This window comes from Ictalurus furcatus, chromosome 5 (genome assembly GCF_023375685.1).
Source record: "Ictalurus furcatus strain D&B chromosome 5, Billie_1.0, whole genome shotgun sequence".
Classification (NCBI taxonomy): domain Eukaryota; kingdom Metazoa; phylum Chordata; class Actinopteri; order Siluriformes; family Ictaluridae; genus Ictalurus; species Ictalurus furcatus.
The window spans coordinates 9,008,334-9,022,247 of record NC_071259.1 but is presented as its reverse complement, the minus strand read 5'-3'; the positions used below and the strand labels follow the sequence as shown (position 1 = coordinate 9,022,247).

General features: G+C 39.3%; 1 protein-coding gene across 3 annotated transcripts in view; it reads left to right on the top strand.

Annotated features, from left to right (window-relative positions):
* Positions 1-13,508, top strand: part of prickle2a (prickle homolog 2a) — a 35,850-nt gene extending 22,342 nt beyond the window's left edge. For all 3 annotated transcript variants that reach the window (XM_053624662.1, XM_053624661.1, XM_053624660.1), the window contains exons 2-8: positions 3,695-3,851; positions 8,417-8,530; positions 9,129-9,266; positions 9,460-9,663; positions 10,279-10,465; positions 11,195-12,148; positions 12,300-13,508. In XM_053624662.1, the coding sequence (XP_053480637.1) occupies positions 3,717-3,851; positions 8,417-8,530; positions 9,129-9,266; positions 9,460-9,663; positions 10,279-10,465; positions 11,195-12,148; positions 12,300-13,183 (2,616 nt within the window). In that variant the 5' untranslated portion in view covers positions 3,695-3,716 and the 3' untranslated portion in view covers positions 13,184-13,508. The remainder of the gene's footprint in view (positions 1-3,694; positions 3,852-8,416; positions 8,531-9,128; positions 9,267-9,459; positions 9,664-10,278; positions 10,466-11,194; positions 12,149-12,299) is intronic.
* Positions 13,509-13,914: the final 406 nt, after the last annotated feature.

The window sequence follows — 13,914 nt, the reverse complement described above, 5'->3', positions numbered from 1 at the left end:
TCCACATATATACATGATATATCGCTTTGCTTGTATTTTCTCATTTGTAAGTCACTTTGGATAAAAGCCTCTGCTAAATGAATAAATGTAAATGTATAACTGCTTTGAAACAATACCTTAAGAGCATTACATGGATTGTATTGCCAGAGCTTCACTGGATGGCCTCAATTTAACAAAAAGACGTTACAAAAGCAGTTTTTAATTACAGTCAACACTGTATAAGCAAGGTGCAAAACTGCCTGTGCAATGTTACAACAATGCTGCCTTAAAAATAAACACCACAATCACTAATTACATATGTTACATATGTTTGCCTTTCAGCATGGCAAATCAGGCACAATAACAGAATAAAAGCTGTTAGTTGCTTATTTCTTGTAGCAGTGTGGCTAAAACCATGGTTTGTTTTGCATGAGAAGAAATCAGGGACAGAAAATGCGGACTGAATACTCGAATATGATATAAAAGCAAGATATGATGTTTTAAAAAAAATATATATATATATACTAATGCCATGATCATCTTAATCACTGCAAATTTAGTTTATTTTACTAATATGGCTTTCATCATGCTTTTACAACTTAATGAGAAACTTAATTTATCATGCTCTTAAGTCGCTACTTTGCATACTCAAATTAATAAAATAATGCCAATGTTTTCATTAATTCGATGTGCTCTCCTGAGTGAAAGGGAGGCTGTAATGTGAACTTCAGCCTTAGTGGTAGTTAAAGACAAAAGGTGCTTTTATCAGATATGTAAACCAAGGCAGTCTTATTTCTGTGTACATAACTGTAACAACGGGGGACTCTATTTTGTTGGTTTGTAAACTCAGTTGGATGTTAAGTTTTATTTCCATTTTATTTGTATACCACTTTTAGCAATAGATATTGTCACAAAGCAGCTTTACAGAAATTCTGATGTAAGATTTAGATCCCAAATGAATGCTTGTGTGCTTTTTTTTGTTGTTGCTGTTGTTTGTTTGTTTGGCTAAAGTAATTTAAATGCAAATGCATTTTTATACTCTTCAGCCTATATTATCATATTGCTAAGATCAGGGCATGTTTGATTAACTGTAAGATACATTCTAACCCAGCACTATTTACAGTTCTCTGTATTAAAGAGTGAATTTGAGCTTTCATTCTCCCTGGTGTGAATTTTAATGAGTAGTCTTTAAGTGATGTAGATGTCTACAGATCAGTCCTGAAGGTTGGTTTAATCTAAATGTTGGTGTTTCATGCACCTGTGGCCATGTTCATTTGACAGGAGCCAGAGACAATAGTGGCAAGGAAAGATTTCCTGAGATGTCAAATGAAAGAAACCTTTAAAGGAACCAGACTCGAAAGGGAAATAATCCTCTTTTGGGTGACACCAACTAGTGGATTATACATCGATCAGCCATAACATTAAACCCAGTGACAGGTGAAGTGAATAACATTGATTATCTCATTACAATGGCACTCTCATTGTAATGGATATATTAGACAGACAGTGAACCGTCAGTTCTCAATGTTGATCTGTTGGAAGCAGGGAAAATGGGCAAGCATAAGGATCTGAGTGACTTTGACAAGGGCTCACTGATGCACGTGGACAGGGAAGGCTAGCCTATCTGGTCCAATCCCAAAGAAGAACTACTGTAGCACAGCATCTACAATGGGCACGTGAGCATCAGAACTGGACCATGGAGCAATGGAAAAAGGTGGCCTGGTCTGATGAATCACATTTTGTTTTACATCACGTGGACGGATGGGTGCATGTGCGTCACTTACCTGGGGAAGAGATGGCATGAGGATGCACTATAAGAAGGTAAGATGGCGGATGCAGTGTTATGCTCTGGGCAATGTTCTGCTGGGAAACCTTGGGTTTTGGCATTCATGTGGATGCTTCTTTGAGACGTACCACCTACCTAAACATTGTTGCAGACAATGGTTTGAGGAACCTGACAAAGAGTTCAAGGTGTTGACTTGGCCTCCAAATTCCCCAGGTCTCAATCCGATCGAGCATCTGTGGGATGTGTTGGACAAAAAAGTCCGATCCATGGAGGCAGCACCTCACAACATACAGGACTTAAAGGACCTGCTATTAACGTCTTGGTGCCAGATACCACAGTACACCTTCAGAGCTCTTGTGGAGTCCATGTCTCAACGAGTCAGAGCTGTTTTGTTGATACAAGGAGGACCTACACAATATTAGGCAGGTGGTTTTAATGTTATGGCTGATCGGTGTAAATCGTTACTCTTCTGCAACTGTATACTTTACAGTACTAAGGTTGTTGTAAGGATATTGAATATGAGCGTATTGTGAATAAGAATCCTACAATAAACACAGGACAGTCTTTATGATTACAGCAGCAGTTATAAGTAGGTACAAGTCTACAGTATCCAGGATAGATTATCTACTGAAGCAGGTAGGATCTTTTTCAAGCCACCTGACAAAGTGTACATAGTTCATTTAACTTATTAATTTTTTTTTATGAATATGTTGCTTAATGGAAATCAAAAGAAAATATCTGCCCTAGTCACTATATATATATATATATATAAGTAAAAGTGTATATATAAATCCTAGGTACAGATTATACTGATTAACATTGGTGTTACTGGTGGTATTGTGCCACTGGTGCCACACCATGATGATGATGATGAGAACAGTGGCTCAGATCATGAGCAAATTTATAGATGATAATCATGGTTGACAAGCCATGCCACATTAACATTTCTACAGTAGAAGTGATGGGAAGCTCAGGAAATACTACCCACTATTAGAATATAGACTTGATGATACATATACAGTATTTTGTGGAAATGTTGATAATTTATTAGTTAACTTTGCGAAAATGTGGAATTTCACAACCATTCTTGGCAGTAATAATCATTACATTCCTACAACTGCTTATATCGCTTGTATCTAGAAACAGCCCTGACAGTCATAATGCAATCCCAGTTAGTGTACACATAAAACCTTAGGCCTCTTATGCCCAGTTGTTTTTAGAGAATCTTGATAGTACATAAACATGTTCCTCAGGTAATCGTGGGCTATAACTTCATATTCTCTCTCTCTTTCTCATATGCTTGATCATTTGTGGCCAAAGTAATTTAAATGCAAATGCATATTCATGCACGTCAGCCTATATTGCCTAGATTGCTAAGACTAGAGCATGTTTGATTAACTGTCAGGTTCATTCTAACCCAGCACTATATACAGTTCTCTATATTAAAGAGTGAATTTGAGCTTTCATTGTCCCTGGTGTAAATTTTAATCAGTAATCCTGTATGTGATGTTAATCAGACCACAGATTAATCAAGAAGGCTTGTCTAATCTAAATTTTGGTGTCTAATGCACCTTTGTCCACGTTAGATTGATGTGTATGTAATATGTTTGTGCTACAGAGCTACATAACCAAATTAAACATTATTTACTGGATGGGCCTATAGAAGGCCATAAAATATTTTTGACAACCAAAAACTGATAGATCGAGTACAGTATATTATCACACTTGCAGTGAAATCCGAATATAAGGATGTTTTCTGAAATGAGATATCGATGATGCATTGTTATTCAGCACACCTTCGCTCAACATGTATCCAGTGAATATTTCATAGGCACTAATCCAGCAGATTGGTCACATCTGTACATATGTTAGGAGTAGTTTGCTAGGATTTATAGTCATCATTAAGGCTCATTCTCTCTGTGTGCGCAGTAGGGAGTGGTATGAGGCGGTGATGATGGCTTTGGACATGGAGAGGACGGTGTCTAAGCTCATGTTTGACTTCCAGAGGAACTCCACCTCCGACGACGATTCCGGCTGCGCTCTGGAGGAATACGCTTGGGTGCCCCCAGGCCTTAAGCCTGAACAGGTAAAGTTCCCCACATAAACACACACAGGCACATGCACTGTTAAGCGTTTTTTTTGCAGAGACACAGTTTGTGCACAGTAAATAGTTATTATTGATATATTAGGGAGGTACACACAAAAGAACAGAAAGTCTGTTCACATCCTTGTGTGTTGTTGGGGACCTTGAGGGGACATTTGTCTGGACCTTGTGAGGAAAGCTGCTTTATTTGTTTGTTTATTTATTTGACATAAACGGCAACTTTAAAAAAAAAGAAAAAATAAACAAGACTAAATATTTCCTGTTGGTTGCTGAGGTTAATATTAGGGTCAGATTTAGGTGTAGCATCGAATTAATTAGCTGCATTAATAATTATATAAATGGAAGGATAATAAGACAGGCGTGTGTGTGTGTGTGTGTGTGTGTGTGTGTGTGTGTGTGTGTATACAAATAGAAATGAAAGGGACAAAAATCACCTGTTTCATAATTATAATGCCTGCTCATTTTATAACATTTGTTACTACTTTATATGTGATTTTTCATTAAAAAAACACGTGTTATTGTAGAGAAAATCTTTTGCGTGTTCCACTTTTTGTAAAGAACGTTTTGACGGTGGCCTTTGTCATTTTAAAGTTGGTTGTACAACTGTAATAACCATATAATTTAACAAACCAAATTAACAAAATTATATTAGAAAATCTATGATTCATAGCCATGGCTAGTTTTTGTCATTACAGGCTTTTTATTATTTTACTATGATACCTGAACATATTGATATGATTCTGAATTTAATGCACGTCAGTGCAAGTGTGTGGAGAGATGCAAGTCCACTCTGGTACAATCAGCTGTGATGTCAATGTAAATACGTATTTTGATTGAGCTGAACTTTATTGCACACTGCCAACAAAGCAGAGGTTTGTAGGCTGCAGAACTGGTTGGACAAACCACCTCTGAAGAATTAAGACCGGATAATAATCTGCTGTTGTTTCCATACATATACATTGCTGTGCAATGAGAGATATACATTTACAGCACTGCATTTCAATTTTGTTGTATATAGCCATAGGCACAGGTCATGGGTGAAGAGCAGATTTCTCTCATTTCTGGAAAACCATAGCTCAGATGGAGTGTTTTCTCTTGCTGTGTGCGACCTGCGTTTTAAAAAGAAATGGCACTACTGTTAAAAAAAAAGATGTGATCATGTGTAACAGGGTTTGAGGCAAATAAATGTGTGTCGGTTTATGGGTGTGTGCAGAAGAGACCTTGCAATATGAGAATTGCTGGTCAGGGCCAATACGCTGTAGAACATTTCATGGTCAGGAAGATGGAGAATGGAAATGGCTCCTGTTAAAGAACGAACCTGTTCAAGTCCCTATCTCACACATAATCACTCTCAAACACACACACACGCACAAACACACACACACAAGCATCACATCATGCTGGGAGTGGTTTTTTACAGTTAGTATAGAGAGAAGAGGAAGATTATTTAAAAGATTCAAAAAGGCTTAAGGTGTTTCTTATTCTTGACAAGAGAGGTTTTGGTTCTTCCAAGGAGCCGAGTTTATTTTATGTAATAATACATAATTACTAATCACATTACATAACACTTTCAAAAAAAAAATAATAATAATAATAAGGTGCTTGTTACAGGTCCCATTTAAATGTTTCATAAGTGACTAAATCACCAGGTAGGAGGATTTTTCAATTAATGTCACAAAAGAAAAAAATGAAAACAAAAGAAAGCAAAATGCAAAGAATAAATGACTCAGTGACACTATCAGTGAGTCACAGCCTCCAGCATGAATGCTTTCGTCAGACACAGAACAGTGACAAATATTTTATACTTCAGGCTGTCAAAATGTCAGTAAAATGTAGACTTGGTAATCTGTTGAGATTATGTTGCAATTTAAAAAAAAAAAAAAAAAAAGCTAAGTATGTGCATCTGATCATTACACTCCCTTGAATAAGACGTTCACTGTTTTGCCTTATGAACAGTTAAAATTGTTGTGGGGTTCATTTTGTTAACGTGATGGATTTTTTTTAAAAATGATGACTCCATGGGTTCAGCATCACCAGGAAGGATTTCCAGACTAGACAGTATATGTGATATTATTTAGAGCATCAATGACAAGAGTATTATTACAAACACACTGTTTCTATAAATAGCCAACCTGGACCCAAGTCACAATACTGTGGAATAAAAGGTTCACTTTTCTGACAGGCATTTTTTACCGATGGAGATTTGCTGCATTCTAATAAAAAGCATAAAATTAGGAATGAATACATATTTTATGACAACATCCAGACATGGTGGAATGGTGGCTGAGCGTGTAGTATTGTCTCCTCACAGCTCCTTGGTCCTGGGCTCATCCCTAAGCTCAAGTTACTGTCTGTGTGGAGTTTTATATGTCCTCCAAGTGTGTGCATTGGTTTCCTCCAGTTTCTCTGGTTTCTACCCACTTCCCAAAAACTTGGCAAGAGCTGGCTTAAATGATAAATTGTGTGTGTGAATGGTGCCCTGTGATGCAGGGTGTATTCCCTCCTTGTGCCCAGTGTTCATGGGGCAGACTCTGGATCCATCGCAACCCTTAACGGAATTAAAATGGTTACTGAAAATGAATGAATGAATGTCATGCAAATAGATAGACAGATGCAAAGCTGTATTAAAATTGCAGCATTACAGTAGCAGTGAAATGACCACAAACCAAGAAATCTAAAGAAAATATGTTTAGAGAGAACGTGAACTTATTTCTATGCAAAATACACCAGTATACACCACACACTTGGGTTACTGTCTGTGTCGAGTTTTGCATCATCTCCCTGTATTCACGCGGGTTTCCTCCCACTGGCTATGCTAAATCGCCCTTAAGTCTGAATGAGTGTGTGAGTGTGTTTGCACGGTGGTGCTCTGTAATGTCCATCTATCTCATATTTCTTTGATTAGAATATGGACTGTACACTGGTCAGCAGATTCACACAGTCATAAGCTAAGACTTGTCTGTCCAAACCAATTACCTCACTCAACCACTAAATAAACCACTTCTGGTTGCCTAGATACAGCTCTCCACCGACAACCCTCAAGCAAAGAGCAGGGTTGTGAGCTTACCTTGAAACAAGCCTCAAGACTATACCCTGATAGAGTTTGCAAACACACACACACACACGCACGCACGCACACACACACACACACACACACACACACACACACACACACACACACACACACACACACAGGAAATGAGTCCTATCAAGAATCATCATCCTGCCACTTATTAAAGGCAGCCACCACATCATTACAGGTCTCAGAACAGCAATTTCTCAGATAATAGCATGTATTCGATAACATGAATCTCAGACGAACAAAATGATGAGTGCGAAATGTGCTTGTGCTCATTTTTGGTGTGCAGTTGTGTCATCTATTTGATCTAATCATCTTACTGAATGTGCTTGACCGTGAATAGGTTGCACGTATGTTATTTGAGATAATATGTGATCGCCTTTTCAGCAAATGAGAGAGGCAATATGGTTTTGACTGAGGAACCTCTGTGTGTGTGTGTGTGTGTGTGTGTGTGTGTGTGTGAGTGTGTAGCATTTGAATCTTGCTTCATCCTTTTTTCATGCGCTGCAGCTTTGATCTGCAATCAGTTCCTGCAGCAATAACAGTGAGCTTTTTTTCCCCCCTTCTGCCATTTTATGGTATCTCTATAAGACCCTTTTTATTCACACTCACTAATGTGCCATTAAAGGACCCTGATTTTCATTTTAGACTCAAGCAAATATTTTTAGCCCCTTTTCACGAAAACTATTTAAGCTTCTCTGTTCAGGAATTTGTTTATCGACTAAATTTAAGTCCTTATTTACCTTTTTTTTTTAAAGAAAAAAAAAAAACAAGCTTCAAATGACAGTTTCATTCTGTACGTGTGGACACTTGATTCCACTGACAACTTGATTGCACGTCTCTGCCATAATGACACGAGCGGCTGTGAAGGGAAAATGGAGGGAAGGAAACATGAAATGGGTTTCTGCTTTCCTTCTTTTCTGGTGTTTTTTTTTAAATATGCATCATATGGAAGGTCTTGCTGAGGAATACAATTTGTGACGTGGGTATGTGCTTTGATTTATATACCTGAACATGCATTGTCTCCAGTTTATTGTGCCAGAACATCTGCTGAGACAGTAATATGATGCTGCTAGCATGTATGGAAATAAGATACTATTAGAAGGTGGTAAGATTCTGCTAGGCTGTATATTCATTTCAACCCACACAGAGGGCTAAATGAATATAATGGGCCGAAGTACGCAAGCTGTAAACAAAGGCAAGATTGTATGCATTAAAAGTTTTTTGCACAAATGCACAGAATTGAAGCGGATGGATTTTATTGCAGCTGAAAGCATTGTAATGTTTATGGTGTACCTTGTGCAGTGACACATTTTTTGGTAGCCATTTTATCAATTCAATAAACCAATCCTTGAAAAAGTATATTAACTTTTATTGGTGCTTCAATTCATCTCTCACTCATATCTGAATGTGTGTGTGTGTGTGTGTGTGTGTGTGTGTGTGTGTGTGTGTGTGTTTATGCACACAGGTTCACCAGTATTACAGTTTCCTGCCTGAAGATAAGGTCCCCTACGTGAACAGCATTGGCGAGAAGCATCGCATTAAACAGCTCCTACACCAGCTTCCCCCTCATGACAACGAGGTCAGTGCTCAAAGTACTGATGCATTTGCATTACATTCCAGGAATCTGCCTTTCATCCAACTATTAGCAAAGAGATGAGAGATGGTATTTAACGGAGAGCATGCTTTTAATGGCTTTCTATCTCAGATGTTTGTTCGGGTTTGGTTGAACATTTGGTTGAAGACAGTCTCGGTGGAATGGGATCATGTGAATGGATTCTCTAATGTCTCAAAGCACCTGAGACAAAACATATTTATGCTAGGATTTGATAGTGTATAGAAAAATAACAAGTTCTATTTTGAAACACAGTTTTTATATATAGTGAGTCCCTGAAGAGTTTGGGGTACTCTATCTGAAGTAGAGAAACAGGGGTGTGAGTTTGTCTATTTGCAGTTTTAAATTGAATTGGGGGTGGGGGGGGGGGGGACTCTGTAAAATGCACTAACATGTTACATGGTCACTAAGGAAATAAGCACTGTTGTTGCTTGTTACAAAATGAAAAGTTTGAGCCACTACATTTATGTTGACAACATAATAATAATAAGTTTTGATAATGAAAATGATGATGATGATGATGAAAAAGATGATAAAGAAAGGTGTTGTTGATGGATGTCTTCAGGTACGATATTGTAACTCTCTGGATGAAGAAGAGAAGAGAGAGCTGATGATCTTTAGCAACCAGAGAAAGAGAGACAACCTGGGCAGAGGCACTGTCCGCCCTCTCCCCCTCACCATAACTGGAGCTGTTTGTGAACAAGTACAGTATGACAGTACTATAGATCAGAAATCACTTTAACAGTTACCCTTAGTTTAAATCTACCTTAACTGATCTGACTGCTTATCTAAATTAATAATAGATAGTTAATAATATATAACCACATTCATTGTTAGCCATATTGGAATTTATTATCTATATTGTTGTACATGTTGTGCTCTTTCTTATCTTTTAGTGTGGAGGCCAGATAAATGGAGGTGATATTGCTGTATTTGCCTCACGAGTGGGTCACGGATTGTGCTGGCATCCTCACTGCTTTGTGTGCTGCATGTGTGCTGAGTTGTTGGTGGATCTAATATATTTCCATCAGGATGGAAAGATCTATTGTGGCCGCCACCATGCTGAGAGACTCAAACCACGCTGTTCAGCTTGTGATGAGGTCAGTCCGACAGCTTCAACTTTCAAGCAAATAAGTCATGCCTGTCTGGGCTCTAATCCTCTCAACTGACCCCAAGCTTAATCGAACTTCACACTCCACTACTCTACCACCTTGACCTCCTTTAATCCCCAAAACATAACCCCAATCATAAACAAAAACTTTTATCCACGAGGCCCTACATCTTTAAATACCCTCTAAACCAGAATTATTGTTTTATCCAAAACAAAACAAAAAAAACTATTTGGGCAATCAGTACTGAAGCAGAGAATCTAAGACTCATGCTAAATGCTAAAGTTTTTGTTAAACAACAACAGGAAAATCACCATCACTGTGGTATTAGGTATTAAAGTTGACCAGTATGGAATACAGCCTAGTGTACATACTGAATTATGAATACAGCCCATTGTACATACTGTACATTTAATGTTAATTAAATCCTGAAAACTACATCTAATTCCATCCCATTTTCTAAATTAAACGCTCTTCTGATAATTTTATAGTCGTCTTTATAGATACCCAACTTTTAAACTTATTTCTTGAGGTCTTGAATGTTATTGATCTTTACTACAGGCACCGCTTTCTCTTTTCTAACTTTGTTTCCTACCATATCTATAGATTATCTTTGCAGATGAGTGCACAGAGGCGGAAGGAAGGCACTGGCACATGAAGCATTTCTGCTGTTATGAATGTGAGGCTCCACTGGGTGGCCAGCGCTATATCATGCGTGAGGGACGGCCGCACTGCTGCAACTGTTTCGAGTCACTCTATGCTGAGTACTGTGATGCATGTGGAAAACATATAGGTATATTACACAATAATTTTTTTCCCAATGAGGCAAAAAAGTTGCCCTTTTCCTGTAATAGAACTGTAGTCGTTGTCTGTAAATGGTAAATGGGAAAATATTAAATGATTTGATAGTTTGTTAGACAGTTGGTTGTTTTCAGTATGTTTTTTTATACAGTCTCTTTATCTTTTGGTTGATTTTTCTGGTGGATAATTGAAAACGATAAATCCCAGAGTATCTAGATGTTGTGCTCAGTCTTTTGATTATTTGAAATGATGAAGTTCAACCGTCAGCTGTCTGGAACACATGACCATAATATTGTGAAAGTAGAATTTTTACAAAAGAGTTGGCATGAATTGATATTGTATTGGCATGAAGAGTAAGAAAAGGCATTTTTAATTAGACTGAACAGTAACATTAAAACTTCAGTTCAATTCAATTGTATTTGTATAGCGCTTTTAACAATGGACATTGTCTTAAAGCAGCTTTACAGAAACATATAAACACAGGTTAAAGATTTTTAAGTATGTGAATTCATCCTTATTGAGCAAGCCGGTGGTGTGAAACAATTAATAGGAATAAGTGAAAAAAAAAGCCAGAAATAATATGGTTGTTATTTTGAGTTTTTAGGAATTGCTGCAAGTACATTTATTTCTCTTTCAGACACACTTTTTGATTATATGCACATTTACACCTAAAAGACATCATATTACAGGCTCCGGAATTCATATTTATCTGTCCCTCTAGGCATAGACCAAGGACAAATGGCATATGAGGGTCAACACTGGCATGCCACTGAAGAATGTTTCTGCTGTGCTCGCTGCCGTCAGTCTCTGCTGGGCCGTCCCTTTCTGCCAAAGCAAGGGCTCATCTATTGCTCTCGTATTTGCAGCCAGGGAGATGAGCCTGATTTGTCAGACTCCTCTGATTCCGCTTTTCAGAGTGCCCGTTCACGCCAGTCACGCCGCAGTGCACGAATTGGCAAGCAGGGAGCAAAGAACAACAAGGCAGAAAACAGCAGGCAGCCATCATCTGGCTCAGCATCTGCAACAGGTGAACGGCATTCAGTGGATGCAGACTCCCTGGTTGTGCAAATGGACCTGCTAAGTGTGTCCAGCCCAGCTCCCAGTCGTACTCCAAACCGCACACCAACAAGAACCCCAAGTAGGACCCCAAGTCGTTCACCAAGCCTGAACCGCAAGCAGTCTGTCTGGATGAGCAGGGATGAGCCATACTCTTATGAGTCCAATCAAAGAGATCCTTCCCCTTCCCCAAATCCCCATCAGCTACGGAGCCAGTGTAGCATCCGGACCCCATATCCTCCCTCTCCTAGCCAACCACCCAAAGTGGTGAGCCCTCCAGAGTCTTGGCACAAAGAGCAACCAGGGAGTAATCCCAAGAAGCCCCCTGTTATGGCAGCCCTGAGAGGCCACTCTTTTAATGAAAATTGGATGCACCATGGGCAGGAATCTGAGTTCCACCCTCCAAAACTGAAGACACAGATGAGTTTCAATGAGGTATCAAGTCATGGTGCTGGGTTCTTAGACAAGCGCAGTGTCAGTGTGCAGGGCTTCCCCAGGGATATGAGGCCTCCGCTTCTAAGGAGTAGACATCATATTGGCCCCAGCTTTGGTGAACTGACACCCCTTGAGCAGACACCACGAGGGTCTGCAGACTCATTGGCCCTTTCTTATGCCACAGGTATACACACTCATTTTATTCATACAGTCTATGACATACATTTCAGTTATTGTTCACACTATCTATGCATGTTAAAATACTATTATGGCATGGTCATTATAAGGCAAATATCTGGCTTTTTTAAACTACATTTAATTTTGTCCCTATTTAGGAAACTCTTTGGATGGGACTACAAGGCGCCAGGAGCACCTTTCCCGCTTCTCAATGCCTGACCTAAGCAAGGACTCTGGTGTGAATGTGTCTGAGAAAAGTGCAATGGGTACCCTAAACTCATCCATGCAGTTCCGCAGCACTGAATCCCTGTCATCAGTCCCAAGACCTCTTGCTGATCTGGGAATGCCAGTCAGACTTAGGTACCCACCACAACTCTACTGGAACTCTTCTAGAGGCCTCAGCTTTGATGAGCCAGGGAAAGGTCGCATGGGTCTGGCAGGGAGTATGGGAAACGTTCATTCGGTGACACCACGACCACGGCGAGCTAACACACAAGACTCTCCACGACAACAACGGCCAAGGCAACAGCACCATCACAAAAGTCATAAGAGACACAAAGGCCACCATCGATCCCGCCGCTCACGCTCAGATAATGCCCTTCATCTGACTGCTGAAAACCAGGGTTACCCTAGTGACCCTGTTCAGAGATTCCATGATGATTTTCAACGGATGCCCTCGAGGATGTCACGTGACCCTTTCGGGGGAAATTATGCATGTAGGCAGCAGTTTTTCAGGCCTTGCCCTCGAACCACTTCTGACCTGACCTTGCAGGACCCTGGAGGTCCAAGACTAGGCCAATACCTGGGCAGGTATGGAGAGCTGGCAGAAGGTGATGATCACTTTTGCTCTACCTGCTCCTCTTCATCAGAAGCATCTGATGATGAAGGCTACTTTATGGGAGAACCGATTCCTCTGCCAGTGCAAGTGCGTTATCTTGACAACGAGGAGTTGAGGCAGCGTTATAGTCCCACTTTGATGGGTGGTCATTCCCAGCTACACACACGTAGACGCAGAAAGAGTAAGAACTGCATCATCTCATAAGAGAGTGTTTGTACCTGTGTGGGTGTGGTGTGTGTCTCTTTGTGTCTAGATTGTAACTTTATTGAAGCATGATCAAATCATAAACAAGAAAAACTTGATGATGTCCTCTGGATCTTATCTCCGCTGTTTACTGTGACAGAAGATGGCACAAAGAAATGCATCATCTCATAACGCAGGTTGTGTGTCTGTCAGTCAGTATGTCTGAGTATGTAACTTTATTCAAATAACTTACTTAATAGATTGTAATCTTACTTAAGCATGATCAAATCATAACCAACAAAACCTGATCATGTCTTCTGGACATTATATTCTCTGTTTACTGTGACACAAGATGACTTCATGTGTGAACAATTTGAATATTACATTAAACATTGTATATTCAAGAACACTTAAGTTCACTTGTAGAAACGTGCAATAAGGATGTGCTATGTACCGGTGGTTTGATTGAAGAAAAAAATAGGAATGAGGCTCAATGTGCACTGAAGGAACTATCTAGAGTCAAGAATTGGTACTGGTGGGTTACCATGATAACTGGCTTTCATTACAATTGTATTCTAATCTTGTTTATTCAGAAATGTCTTAAACTTGTGTTACTGTATGTGTAAGGAGTGAAAGATTGCTAGCTCAGTCATGTGGCTTGATCTGTCAATACTGATTATGAAGTCTGATAACGAAGACTGAGGGGACTTGGTTTTAAATGCAAATCTTATCTGCCCCAGCTTCAAGGTAAA